The sequence below is a fragment of the Dreissena polymorpha genome, chromosome 5 (assembly GCF_020536995.1).
Source record: "Dreissena polymorpha isolate Duluth1 chromosome 5, UMN_Dpol_1.0, whole genome shotgun sequence".
Classification (NCBI taxonomy): Eukaryota; Metazoa; Mollusca; class Bivalvia; order Myida; family Dreissenidae; genus Dreissena; species Dreissena polymorpha.
In genome coordinates this window covers 37,911,755-37,926,987 of record NC_068359.1, presented here as the reverse complement: position 1 = coordinate 37,926,987, position 15,233 = coordinate 37,911,755, and the positions used below count along the sequence as shown (strand labels likewise).

The window sequence follows — 15,233 nt, the reverse complement described above, 5'->3', positions numbered from 1 at the left end:
ATAATGACGAATGTACCGAACGGAAAAAAGTTTGCACAACACGTAATGGTGTTACTACTGCACATAATGATGTAACTGCTGCACGTAAGGACGAATGTACCGAACGTAAAGACGTTTGCACAGCGCATAATGATAAAACTACTACACATAATGTTGAATGTACCGAACGTAAAGAAGTTTGCACAGCACATAATGTTGTTACTACTGCACATAATGATGTAACTGCTGCACGTAATGACGAATGTACCGAACGTAAAGACGTTTGCACAGCGCATAATGATACAACTACTACACATAAAATATGACGAATGTATCGAACGAAAAGAAGTTTGCACAGCACGTAATGTTGTTACTACTGCACATAATGATGTAACTGCTGCACGTAATGGCGAATGTACCGAACGTAAAGACGTTTGCACAGCGCATAATGATAAAACTACTACACATAATGTTGAATGTACCGAACGTAAAGAAATTTGCACAGCACGTAATGTTGTTACTACTTCGCGTAATGCTTTAACTACTGCATAAAATGACGAATGTACCGAACGTAAAGAAAATTGCACAACGCATAATGTATATTCCACTGAAAATAATTATTAATGTACTGCAAACAACGACAACAGTCATATGAAGTCAGTAATGGCGTTCCATAACCCAGCTATTGACCCTCCAGGTCGCTGAGCTGTACGTATGTACTCATAAAAGCTCAGAGCATTCAAATAGAACACAAACGTGTATGATGATCATAATGAAATCCTTTCTACGGCCATTCCCCCCCCCCCCAAATTCTGATCTAAGTATGGCAGTTGACAGTTACTGGCATAAGTATGCACACTCAGTACTGTCAACCAGCTAACCCAAGACAAATGTGAGTTGATAATTTGATCGCCGTGATATTACTTAGATACTATCGACAGCGGCAAAATAATTCAGACTTAACAAACGAACAAACAATCCATATATTCAAGTTGTTTACTCAAATCAGAACTATGTAAAATTGTACCAAAATGAGTTGTTTCGTTAACAGTCGTTTTTAAATGGAAATTTTGCTATTTTCTTATCTGAACTTCGTGCCTTAAACGTTTAAAACAAAAAAGCCTACGGTCTAAAACGATAACAACCCTTATAGATCGTTTCATAACGTTTTTGCAAAAAATGACATTCTCAATAATAATCAGCGACGTTGCCATGTTGCTGTGCAAGTGTTATCTTTGTGCTCGGAAAGTAGACACAGTTTTTTGGAAAATAACTTGTACACATTTTGCCCGAAAATATGTTGATAGTGATCTCCTTTAATCGTGATTTTCTTAACTGACCAATACGCATACGGGCATGAAGTATTTTTGCAAATAGAAATAAAACATAACGCTGTTTAATGTATCAACATTAAAGCGATACATTCAAAACTATTTATACCTATATATGTGTTTTGTTTTGCTTTTTGCTTGTCTCCATTTTTATGCTTTTTTCAGGAATATATTGTTTTTATAACTATAGCCCTTTCATACGAAGGACGTGGTCGGTTTAAGACTGAAAACTCACCAACGCCCATTTATGGCTAGCACATGCGCACACCTTACTGTTGGTGATCACTTGTGATCGCATTTGTCTGTCTTTCTTCGTGCGTCGTTTTTCGTCAACAGATTCCTCGAGACGATTGCATTTTAGAATACACAACATGTTTGTGATAAAAATCATTTCGTAGTTAACAGCACTTATTAATATCTGATTAATTATTTATATTATTATTATTTACAATTGTACGGAATTTAAACATTTTTTTAGACTTTAACTCTCACTTTGAGAGTGGTGTTTTGCTAAGTAGTATATCTGTAGACGTTTCTTTTATATATGCGTTGTATTTATTGCCCAAACATCGGTCAGAATATGTGTATCCATGATATCTTCGCCGAGTGCAGAACAAGATCACGTGGGTCACGTGGTATCAACAACTAGTTCAAAGGTCGGCAAGCTCAGTTGGAAGAGCACTGTACTTAAAATGCGAGGATCACGGATTCGATCCCCGGCCCCGCCACATTAGTTGTGTGGGGATTGGTCATACAATCCGTCTTACCTCTGATTCAAGAAGGTCAGTTTTCAGGTACGGGCGTAACTACGTGCACTTAAACTGGTAAACCAGATCAGATAAGAAAGAAAAGTGTGAGTTGCTTAACTGACCCTCGCGATATGACTGAGATACTGTTTAAACGGCGACAAGCTCAACGTCACAAAAAAATTCAAAGTACTGAAAGTACTGGTTTGACGAAGCTTTTAAAGAGGATGGATATATATAGGATATTTGTTGGATCGGTGGCATATCGATTTTCCCAGAAAAAAATGCGAAAAATATCGATATTTTCACAGTTATTTTTCACTGTTTAAAAAAGTGAAATACCAGTTTATTTCACTGATATTTCTGTATAAATCCCCGGAAAGCATAACATAAATAAGCATCCATTTAAGTTAATATACATCACCGCAATTGTGTAATTTTTATTGCTTGTCATTTATACGCAGGTCAATAGTTATTGGTTGTGGTGCAATCGTTTTCGTTCTTGGACACTGCATCCCTTCAATGAAATTTATTTACCTAAATATCTCATATTTGAACTTAAAATTCTTTTGGGAGAAATGGTCCAGACAACTGGATAAAACAGCAACAATATGCTACCCCTTTGTTTTTTCGAGGAACATAATTGAGAATTCCTGTGCTAGCCCCCAATCACAGTATGTTGGGGTGTAATAATAATCAAACTTTGTTGTTTTTTTCAAAAGATTGTCGTAGATTACAAGTTGATGAATATATCATCCAAGACTACACGTTTTAGAAAGCCATTTTTTTCATTTATTTTTATTGATAAACAAGGTTTTGTAACAATCTATACTATACATAGATAGCTTTAACAGCACAATGTGGCTCACCTGAAACTGATTGTTTCCTAGTGGTGTTAACTAATTTTTCATGAAGATCTAGAAAAAGGCATTGTGAGTATGAACAAACTATTTGCGTCTATCCGATCTAGTTGAGTCTTGTTACCGAGATCCTACTTTGATTTATTTGAACACTCTGATCAACTGCCATGAAGATCAGGTAAAACATGTAAGTTTTAACATGGATCTTAATGATTTTAGTTATTTATCAAATGCTTGGAAGCACATGACCCACTTTGGAACGTGACATGTTAATCACCGAGACTAGACCTTGTGACCTAAATGTTAAATATGCTACTTTCATGCTTGACTTTGAAATCATTTAAAATAATGTTCTAACCAATTTACAAGTGGATCAGAGAGAGAATGTGACCACTAAAGTATTAACAGACCTTTTCTTATATTTGACCTAGTTCCCTAATTTTTGATAGAATATGAAACCAAAAATGGCATAGAGGTGACTAGTTTCATAAGAATCTGGCAAAGAGGTGACATCCAAATTTAAACATTGTAAAATGATATCTTATGTGTTCACAATAAACTTTGGATACAGCATACCACAAAGAGTGATAACAAAAGCTCATCTTGTCACATCATAACAAGTGAGCAAAATAACCACAACTATGACGTCATATAATTGCTCAGTTACTTCAAATAACAATAAAATTTTACTTTTATAACAAATACAATACCTTTCCTTTCTTACTACAGGCTGTTCTAAAACAAGATAGCCCTGTATCGCTCACCCAAAACTCCTATAGTGTCAAAAACTTGTGTATGATTTGACTAAGATCTAACCTAGCTTTAGCCTGCCAGGACCAACTTGCAAATTCAGCTTTTGATTTGATTAAGATGGACATTGAAAGCAAATTTCATGAAAATCAGGAAGATAATGTGACCTGTAGAAAGGTAAAAGAAGTTTTCCATATTTTGACCTAATGAGCTAGTTTTTGACAAACTACCAACTTTCAAACTGAAACTTTATTTCATCGAGATAACACTCAATTCTGTCCAATTTTCATGAAGATCTGGAAGAAAATGTGACCTCTGGCGTGTTCACTAACCTTTTCTGTGATTTGGTTTGTTGACCGAGTTTGGACCACATATGACCAACTTTCAAACTTAACCTAGAATTGACAGAGATGAACATTTACCAACATAAGACAAACAAGGGCTGTTTGTAAAACATGCATGCCCCCCATATGGGCTGTCAGTTGTAGTGGTAGCCATTGTGTGAATACATTTTTTGTAACTGTGACCTTGACATTTGACCAAGTGACCTGAAAATCAATAGGGATTATCTGCCAGTCATGATCAATTTACCTATGAAGTTTCATGATCCTAAGCCTTGCTTTTCTTGAGTTATCATCAGTCAAATGCCTTCTGACTTAGTGCATTTTACTATTTATATTTGTCCGCATTTGTATGTGTTTGAAATAAATGTATAATCTTTAATGGCATCTTCTGACCATGCATGTCCTAGGGCCCGTATTCACCAAACAATTCTTAGACTAAAGTCTAAGAATAAAGAAAATTCTTTAAATTAGAATATTCAATTATTTCTATAATTTTGAATCAAACTCTGCAGTAAACACCTCTTTCTATATTATTCTTCATATAGAACATTTTGTTAATGACATAATCACCAGTGGAGGCCTGTATATATTCAACACTGAAAACATTTTTCTTGGTTCTAAGTCTATTCTTTATTCTTAAGTCTAAGAATCGGTTGGTGAATACGGGCCCTAGATTTCAAAATCCAGGCCCTGGTCTTACACATTGGTAACATTAACGTTAAACTGTTACCAGGTTTCTGAATTTAATTAGCCAGGTCACAGGAAAATGACAGTCTAATCAGTATCCAATTAAACTATTTGTCATTGTCAGAAAACCGCTCTTAAGAAAACATCTTTCAAGCAACTGCAGGCTGAACGCAAAACGCATGCAGGTTTTCATGTTCATTGAAGCGGCAATATATGCGGCATAATGCTTGTATGAACGTTTTTAAACTATTACCGTCTAGTTTAGAAAACTGAATAGCAATTATATTTATATCTATCTTTTATTTTATAACTACATTGTGCAAATATTCAAATTAGTATACACGATTAAAACATATTAGCAACAACCGAATGCAAATACGGAAAAAATATACAACGTTCATGAAAGGCAAATCTATTTGTGTCCCCGCCCACAAAAGATGGCACCGATGTCGCATGGTCGATGGCTGGATACGTCGATTTGCAGAGGTCAAGACGACCATCGACTTGTATGTTATCTCTAAATGCAATGCTATCTAACAGAAATGTTGTCCCGGTTAAGTTGGAAATTCTGTATATTTTGGAACGTACATAATATGTTATAAGCGTTTTTATTGGATATATTGATGTTAAATGTTTAACATGTACCTGCGTATGCTTGATCGTATGCTTTATCGTTCTAACAACATTTCTTTAAGATTATATTAACATATTAAAAATAAAACGGCGCGTAGTTGTTTGGAAAATCTCATACAAAAGGCTCTGTAGAATATGTACATTTGCTAAATGAACATCGGCGTTTACGTCCTGTGAATGAGCAGAACGGATGTGTGATCAGAGCTGAATTAATTTTAAAGTAATACAGAACATTCGAACATATCCATCTGTCCCTACGTACGGAGGCCCAAACTAATACTCCTGCGTTTGCATTTACTTTTCAAAGTGCAAGAGTGTAGTTAATGCGCATAGACTTCTTAAGTAGCGGGTCAATGTAAGCCACGTATTATTAAGTAAATTGTACATAAATCAATTGTGTGATAACCAGGCGTCATTTGGTTCTAGAATTATACAATTACAAAGCAAATTATGCTAGAATATCTTAGTCAAATATACAACAATACAATTTTATATGTCTATTATTTTATTGGTTAAATAAAGAATCCGGTCAAAAGTGGCGCTCACGTGCCTACAAAAGACAACACTGTTCCGATTGACCAAGCTTTGCCAGTTGGTCGACATTACAGCTTCATCAGGCTTGCGCAGACAACCGGAACTCCCATACACGTACATTCTCATAGATATATACTGTAGACATATGGCACACGCACTTTCAAAACCAGATCCAGCGTAAATCATGTGCAAATCCAACGGTTCAAAGTATACAATCCGTTTGTGAGATAATTGTTTATCATTGGTTTTCGTTCATTCGAATCGGTTGTCCGCTGTAACCAGGATGCAGGATCACGTGACTTTGTAGGGTCCAGCAATGGATGTTCATGGATGTTAAGTGCGGCTTTTTTTCAAATAACTTAAAAAAATCTCAAGAATTTCAAATTGTGCATAAAAGACAGTTTTTTTATGCGACTTATGGCAATGTGATAAACATCAGACTTACTTTATTTGATAATCATGTTTTCTTGGCCAACAATTTGATGTGTACAACATTCATTAAACCGTTTGGCTGCACGCAACGTGACATTTTGGCACCAATTTCAGACGTTTGTAATAATGACTACTTAAATCTGAAGATATCGGAACAAACTGCGAAATAAAAACTGGCTTTTATGCGCTATTGAGTTTTGCAAACATATTTCAACAACTCGATATATAAGCAAATACGGTGAGTTTTCATTCTGTCCAGCCCGTGTGTAAACCCCTGTGACTCCCGTTGATCCTGCTCCCTGGTTTCATTTGACACGGGATTGCTATATGAGACACATCATCAATGTCGTCACCATGGCAGCAGAAAGGAGCGTTCCTCTCAAAGAGCCCGCACCATTGTAAGGATCGGAAGCTAATTTATAAAAAAAGATATATAAAGAATTGTTTTGAAATCAAGATACCTTAATCGATCGCATTTGCATTTTACGTTTCAGGTTTTGAGTAATACGTCAATAATTGGTAATTATATACACACATATGATTTGATAATTGTAAATATAAGTTACATACAAATAAAACGTACGCGCATAACATATATACACAACCTTTAAGTTGTTAGTATGTTATAACAAAATAAAACATGAACGATAAAATATAAGAGCATACAACTGAAACAGTAACATATTTTGCTTTCCCCGGCGACGGCCGATGAAAACTTCAATACTACGTACGTTTTTTACTTAAAACTTTGAATAACCATGTAGTAAAGTACCACATTTCCGATAATTAAGTTTCGATTTTGCTTCAGCGATTAATCTTATGCGTACGTTAGAATACACGGACAGTTAACATATTGTATTAAAACGTGTCTTATTTCAAGGAAAAAATACATGAAGCTGAAGAGATTTTATATGTCAAAATCAAACGCCATAAAATCAGCCTCATATTTACTTTCGATATAGTTTTACTCATATTTACATGTCCATGTTAACATTTAAATTACAGTTGAATGGTTCCTTACATTTCTCAAGAACCCCTTTTGAAACTTAAATTAGGACCTGTATAGTGGTCATGATTCAAGATCACCATACGTTATACCTAGGTTATGCACATGTTAAGTATTTTACCTTACTTCCTTACTTATACCCCCGGAATGGAAACTACACTGCACTTCGTTAAAAAAAATCTTTATAAATAAGTAATTCTAAGTTAAATAGTTATGAATAAAATTGAGTTCGTAAGCGCGAGTTCGAATCTCATTGAGACATTGTACGGGAATAGTTTTGACATTATTGCTGTTAAATGAATGTGAGTCAAAAGTTAAAATACTCATTATTTTATACATGTGTATATTTTGTGGCGGCATTATTTCGGGGAAAGATACCGGCGATACGTTCTTTGAATACTACACGCATTGTGCTGTAAGTGTTTGCTGTACCTTTGCACTGTCCATTATCCGAATTGTAGCCAATGTTACACGAGCACACCAGTTTATTGTTTTGGCCAGATACACAGCTTGCGTTTGAAACACACTCCTGTGGGTCTGTACTGCGTCTTCTTCGTTTAGCTGTGCTAGGTGATGCTAAAGCATTGTACAAGAACTTGTTTTTATTAAATAAGATTATGTATTTAGTTATGCATTCGTCTTGCAGCGAAAGAGCAACGTGCTATAAGCAATAATCTGTACAAAGCATGTAAACAGGCAGTATATAAACGGAAAATATATTCTTAATGTAACGCACTAAGAGCCAAACGAGAACAGCAAAATGTGCACCTAAAATTAACCATTATTTCTAATGATCTTGAACGCTTCAGGTTTAACAAGGTACCAGTAGTATCTGTAGGTGCATCCGGAGTTGTAGTTGCCGCAGTATCTGTTGATGCCGCAGTAGTTGTTGATGCCGCAGTAGTTGTTGATGCCGCAGTAGCACTCGGTGTTTGGGAAGTGGTACTCGCCTGGGTTGATCCAGTGGTTGTGATTGTTTGGGCAGGTGTTGTTACAGTTGTTGCGACGGCTGTTGTAGTTTCTTCTGAGCATGTTTGACCGGCCCCTGAACATGTGTAAGAACTCTTTCATACAGAACCAGAACGCAACTGTCACACATTTTACTAAACGAGCATTCGAAGAAAATGCTCTTTTACGAATTGCTACTTAAATAAATTTTGTATTGTAAATGTATTGATTTATTTATTTTACTGCTTGATAAAAGTGTTTATTACGCAAACTAAAATTTAAAGCAGAAATATTTTGAACGGTTGTATCTTTAATATGAAAACACAGAGCAGTCATAGCATACAATACAATTTGAAGATATACGTTTGTGATATAATATACAGGTATAAATTATGAAGACATACGTATGCGACAGACTTCTTTTTCACAAACTGTGGTATTATCTGTACATTCTATCGTTGCATTGCATGATTCTGAAATAAAGTAATACTGAATGGACAGTAAGATACATAATTATCGTCATTAATTGCTCAAGAAGTAAACATAAAATTTTCAAGAAATGCTCTGTCGGAATCAATATTCATACTCTACCAACGTAAGCTTTGACAGCTGGATCTTGTTAATGTCTTTGGAGTTAATTATCTTATTTCTTATTTAATACAATTTCTTATTTTCTGCTGTTGTTGGAGGGGGGTGGGGGTAGGGAGGTACGTAATATTGCAAGTCTTTAATGACGAATTATTATCTCGCCACTTGTCAATCAAAATCTTATCTAAATAACAATCTATTAAACAGGTAGCCGAATGCAATCGGCTCCTCCACCATTTTAATCGACAAGCTGAATGTCGAGTTTAACATTTTTTTCTACGGGTACGATTTTTGTTTATTTTGTTTGAAAACGTGTAAATGAAATTTGGTTTAAAGGTGTCAGTCTGTTTTATGTTACTCGAACAGTAAGTATTCAGGGTGATAAGTTGGAGGCGTTTTCTTTATACCGTGCCCGAAGCCGAAATCTGATCGCGACAAGTGCCAGTGGCAGCTATTTAGAAAAGCTAAATCTCCGTTATAGAACGTATGTTTGAAATAGTTTGTAATACCTTTTTGTTTCGGTACTCGTTCGGCGTACCTTAAGGAAATCGTGGTGTATTGCTAGTTTTTGTTTGAAACAAGTGCAAAGAATGTTTGTTGTGTTCATTTTGTTTATAATTAAAACCGGCAAATACCTCTGTAGAATTGTTATTTTTGACTAGTACAACCATTACAGGTAGTAACCTAGGGGATGTCGGTACCCGACATCTGCGAGTGGCATCTTAAATATGTAGAATACCGGTGACCAAAATCACCATTGTGGAAAATCAATTTGTTTAAAAAAATGACCTTACTGATTAAAGCATGTTTAACTTTGCAAAATCGCTATTTCTTGGCAGATACAAGTGCAAACAAGCTTTGTTAATATTTTTTTTAATACAATCGTAAAATACCATTTAAGACATGTTATTTACTTCTAATACCAGCATTACACACAGAAACAATGAGGATTTCTGTAATCACGCAAGTGTATGAGAACATGCTAAACTGACCGAAATCCCCGTCCTTCATAGTTTATGTTATTGAAATCGTATTGTTTTACATGTCCATAATTTAAACAAAACCACACGATATATAACCCCGTAATTTATTTATAAGTGTTGAAACCCCACATACATGTTCACCAACATTACCGCGAATATCGCATAATCTAGAGACGCCAATTTGATTTTAGCTTGTCGAGGTGTTCCAACCGCTCGGTCACTTAATTATCGGTAAGAAGCATTCTAAATGTCATGTTTTAATACCATTTTAGACAAATACCTAAATGTCTTGATTAGCAGAAATTAATATAGTTTTTTTTAATATGTAAATAGATTATTATAGTTATTAAATTGAACATAACAACGTATGTTTGAAACCTTAAACAGATATATTTAAGTTTGATAAGTGTAATATATTATGTTATGTTGTATTTGATGTCAGTTTTTTTTTTAGATTTCGATACAGATAGTCTCTTATAATTCGCTTAGAATGGCCACATTCATACATGTTATGCATCATTTCTTGTAATAATTGTTATGATGAATTGTGGATGAGACTAAAATAAACTAATAACAAGCCACCGTTTACCAGACGAGATGTTTATATGAAAATCTAATTGCAATAATACAGTCCAACCCGTTTTGCAATAAATTTATTGCAAAACGGGTTTATTGCACAACGGGTTGTTACACAGCTAGTTGTTTTATCCGTAACATGCGCTCTGAGCATTAATGTAATCCGATATGTGTTTCTGTTCTTTCGGTATGGTTCTACCGTTAAGCCTAAGTTAAAATTACATAATTTCCTTACCAAACAGCTCACATCGTACGACGTAGCAACCAGAAAGAAATACCAACGCCACCAAGAACACCGGTGGAATCATGGTGACTTCCTGCAAAAAAAATACGTTATATATTCGCGCAATAACACCGACTTCAATATCGTCGCTTTATTGCTATAGTGCTCTATCTTCATTTTTTCAAAAATGAGTTTCTTTATATCGCTGTGTTCGTGAGAACGAGATCTTCAATATGACGTAATCGGATTCAATATTCAGTCGTCACAGAAGAAGTTTTTCGATTCCATTTTTGCTCTATCTCCCACATTTTTACAAACAAGTGAATCTGTACTGCACCATCTCCGGGACTTAGAGCAAAGTAGAATTCACGCTCAAATAAGCCTATCCATTGCTATCAATGCTCTATCTCCATAAAATTGCAAATAACATTAAAATATAATTTACTAAAATAAATATTTAATTATATTCATATTCTCCGTTTGCTGATAGACACTCCGGTATATTTGTGTCCACATACGTGCATAAAAAAGTGAGAAAATAAAGGTTAAATCTTTAAATGCGTTTTTCTCCAAATAATAAAAATGGTAGTTAGAGCACTATAACAATCAAGCGACGATATATATTTTATTTAATTATTATTCCAATTAAAAGAAGCAAAATCGACTCACTATCACAACACCTCGTCCAGTTATCTGCGAAGTATCTAAAGCAATAAGTCTTTAAGTCGATTTTTTTCTTGGCGACTCTTATCAGTTGCAAGGATGTTTACGGAGCTGTTCATCGGTCGTTTTACGAGCCCGAGGAAGCACTTATTTATGCTGCAATTATTGGTAATAAATAACTGTTGAAAATTCATGTTATAAGTTAAGGTTACGGTGAGTGGCGGCGTAAGACACGTAGGTTCGGGTCGATAAATTAGTTTTATGGGATAACTCCTGGTGAAACTTTTGATATATTAAACTTGCGCGATCACTTAATGTTGGGTTACAATTTGGGGGCCAGTCGGGTCAATGTCAATTTAACTTACTAATGTTGTGTATTACAGAACACCGTTGTTCTCTATATAATTAAATATGTTTGTGTAACTATTTAATATAATAATTTCATGTAATGTGAGTGAAACATGCACAGTTTGTAATTCGAGTTGTATTTATTTTAACATGGAATATAAAAAAAGGAATACAGAGATTCACAATTCCTTGTATATTATCATATTTGGTCGCAAAATGACATAATTGGTATTTGTTTTTACATTGTTTTTAATTATTGCTAGATTATGTCTGCAGGACGAATGTTTTCTCGAAAAAACAACAACAAAGAAACAATTACAAATACTCGTCTAATTATTTAGATCGCAAATCCGATGTTCTTTCCAATCCAAACATTGCAATAAAAACCAAAGTTGTTTACAGAACAAGTTTTTCAAAATACTCGCGTATAGCCAACATTTTAGAAATGCCCCTAGAGATATCACATGTAAAGCCTTTACGGCTAATTTCTTCTCCGAGCTTGATCTAAATAACAAGCAAACAATCCATGAAAGAGCACATATTTATATTTATATTGTCATGTCGTTCCAGTTAAATGATCAAGCGTTGAGTTACCGTATCTTTAATCGGCTATTTAACGAATAGTTACCGTTCTTTACTCACCCCTTCGTCCCTTTGTTTGCGTCAACATGATGATGGTTTAGCTAAGTTTCTAATACTAGTACCTGTATTCATATTGAAACAGTACATATATATTTATATTGGTGTGTGAAAACTCAGTTTATATGTACTCGAATAGACGACAGTTTTATTCTTGCAAAATTTTATGTACAGTGTTTTAGATAATGATGTAACCAGACTAGAGACAGACACATGAGGGCCTGTTTAAGGGTAATATATTTTATATGTCATAATTGAATATAAATCTAAGAAGGCATCAATTTGTTCACTTTTCTGTTTTCAAACTATTTATCTCTGGCTGTAATTCTTTCATGTGTCAACTTAAGTATAATTGGTTATGCGATAAGCAAACACCAGTAAATATATAACGATGCCCGGGAAATTAACTTTTTAAGGAGTTATTTGTTTTGCAATTCACTCATAAGTAACGCACATTTCGAAGTACGATTTATAGATCTTGTTTATGCATTAATGGTCTTTGGAGTAGTTTCTATGCTTGCATGTACCTACATATGTATGGGTGTGCTTATTTCTGCTAATTTACGACATAAGTACGGGGCAATTTTGAGAGAGCAAGTAAAATATTAATAAGCTCATCTGATAATAGAATTCTAGGTCTTCTTTTGGGGGAAGATGACTTCACTGCTGTCCTGGTATACGTATTTCATCAACATTGTTGTCCATTATTACAGCTATCTTTTACAAAGTCCTGACCTAACTGTTTTTGCAGGACCTTTAATCTCTGCCTGGTGGTAAAAATACAATACTGATATTTCATTTTTGAAGCATTCTGAACCAAATAATGTGCATGTAATAAAAGGACATGAACTTAAGTCAATGATGTCTACACACTGGCGACACTTTTATGTTGGAAAAGCGGTGCAAGAATTTTAAAGGAACACATGTTTACCCAACATCGTATAACCTTACCGTTTTTAATCTTTTTCGGATCCCTGTTTTGTTTGTTGTGTGTCGACTCATGTTTCGTCTCTATTCAATTTCAAACGACGACTTCCCTTAAAGTGCTACACATTTTTGACGACAATTCACATGAATGATCCTTGGATCACCCTCTGGTGAAATTGTTCAAATCGTTCTGATCTGCAAAGCTGGTACACCAGAGCATGAAATGTATTTTAAAACTTAAAATATCCTAAAAAATACAAATGCTTTTGAACTTGACATCTTATTAAGATCCTCTACATGATGCTTTTTAGTCTGATAGATATGACCTTGGTACAAAATTGCCTGCGCGCTTAAGGTCAAATGTTTTTTTTTTATTTAAATAAAATTATTTATTAAAGTATTATTTTCGGAAACCGCGCGGCTCAGAACTTTTACGTTTTATGATTGACATCAGAAATTGAACATCTTTCAAACTTGTTTTAAAATATCATTTGTTAAAACTGAACATGCCAATCGAGTCAATATTTTAATAAGACGGTATCAACAAAGTATTTTTCTGGAACCACAATACACAAACATTACTGATTGGTACGTTCAATCGTATAAATTTTGTCCTAAGCAACCATGGGGACTTGAACGTGGCTACGCCCCATGGCACATGATTAATATAGACTAATTATGCAAAACAATTTCTAAAAAGCATTTTTCTCACAAAGATCGGGTAAGTGACTAAGGGCGATCTTAGTCATCATGTTTTAATTTCTTTTTAGGTTTAATATTACATGTTTATATTGTTGTTACCTAAATAGATGTTCAGCTCCAAGGTAAATTTTATCAGATGATAAACAGAGCTTGTTTATAAATCTGTTAAACTGGAACAAAAGTCTATAGACAGATGTATTATGCAAATTTTGATTTAAATTCTTTAAAGATGAAAACGTTCACATGAATTAAGGGTATCTCTTATTCTTATGGTATCAGCCCTACTGATTGTTTTTCGGCTTTAAAGGGACCTTTTCACGTTTTGGTAAATTGACAATATTGGAAATAAGTTGTCTCAGATTTGCAAATTATCGTCAACGATCAGACCCGATTCATGAATGAAATCTTCAGGTGTAAAGACATATCTTCGCATTGAGCCAATGAAATCGCTCGCGTGTAAAATGTCGGCTAGTTGAAATGTATGTTAACAAAGGTTTCAAACGGCGCTGGACAGTTAGTTTTTATGCATAATATAACGACAAGAACGGTTAGAACGTTTTATTGAATTATTGTACCGCGGTCTTTGAACTTTGCAGAGAAAATGCCCTTTACTCCATGGAGATTTTAGTCTTAGATCGGAGACGAGTATGTTAGGCGAGCTGTGTATCGTGTTATTTCTGAAAATTTGACCAAGGATTAGTAAAAATATTAAAAGATATGAACAATTCCAGAAAGGATATTTATTTCTGCGTTGAATAAGACTTAGTTCATGGAAATCGCTGCACAATTAATGAATTTCTGACTGTTTAAAGCGATGCACCCCGTTTTCGGGTCATTTTGAGTTGAATACCTTGTTCTATATTTTTGATAGTAATTATAATTTCATTTTTTTTTTATTATTGAAAATGATGTTTTTACTAATTAATATCATAGCCACAGGCAACCCACCTGTGGGAACGATGTGTCATTTTTTTAACGAGTTAGACAGTTTGTTAAAGTTTTCTATTGCAGTGCACGTGCAGATGGTTTCTAGTTGGAAAGGCGCTTGCCTTAATATCCAGAGGTCCCGGGTTCGATCCCGGGTCGGGGCACACACATGCCAGTCATGTTTCAGCGGAATGCTGACTGACAATTAAAGGCTTCGCCCGGCATTAAGACGAGACTAATGTTAATGTATTTGCCCTTTTTTCGATTTTGCACGTTATCTGCACTTTGTTATGTCTTTTATCGAATCGCAACGCCGTCTCATCAAACCCAAAATTATTTTACCTCGCCTTGACAAATTGTAAATTGTTGGAAGATTTGTTTAGCTTGATGTCATCGCTACAATTTAT

The 15,233-nt window shown here is 34.7% G+C and overlaps 1 protein-coding gene across 1 annotated transcript; it reads right to left on the bottom strand.

Moving 5' to 3' along the window:
• Positions 1-5,817: 5,817 nt before the first annotated feature.
• On the bottom strand, positions 5,818-11,411 carry LOC127881686 (cytoskeleton protein RodZ-like). The gene is made up of 6 exons (XM_052429792.1): positions 11,290-11,411; positions 10,633-10,714; positions 8,655-8,723; positions 8,126-8,347; positions 7,735-7,878; positions 5,818-6,708 (listed from the first exon to the last, which is right to left on the bottom strand). Exons 2-6 carry the CDS (start codon positions 10,703-10,705, stop codon positions 6,620-6,622), a joined length of 597 nt encoding a protein of 198 aa, XP_052285752.1. The 5' UTR covers positions 10,706-10,714; positions 11,290-11,411; the 3' UTR covers positions 5,818-6,619.
• Between the last annotated feature and the right edge of the window lie 3,822 nt (positions 11,412-15,233).

Bases quoted from the DNA above. Each gene is read 5' to 3' on its own strand.
- LOC127881686 (XM_052429792.1), bottom strand. From the start codon at position 10,705: ATGATTCCACCGGTGTTCTTGGTGGCGTTGGTATTTCTTTCTGGTTGC. The intron at 8,724-10,632 runs GTAAGGAAATTA...ACTTTATTTCAG, and splicing joins CGTACGATGTGAGCTGTTTG to AATCATGCAATGCAACGATA. The intron at 6,709-7,734 runs GTACAGCAAACA...TTTATAAATTAG, and splicing joins GGATAATGGACAGTGCAAAG to CTTCCGATCCTTACAATGGT.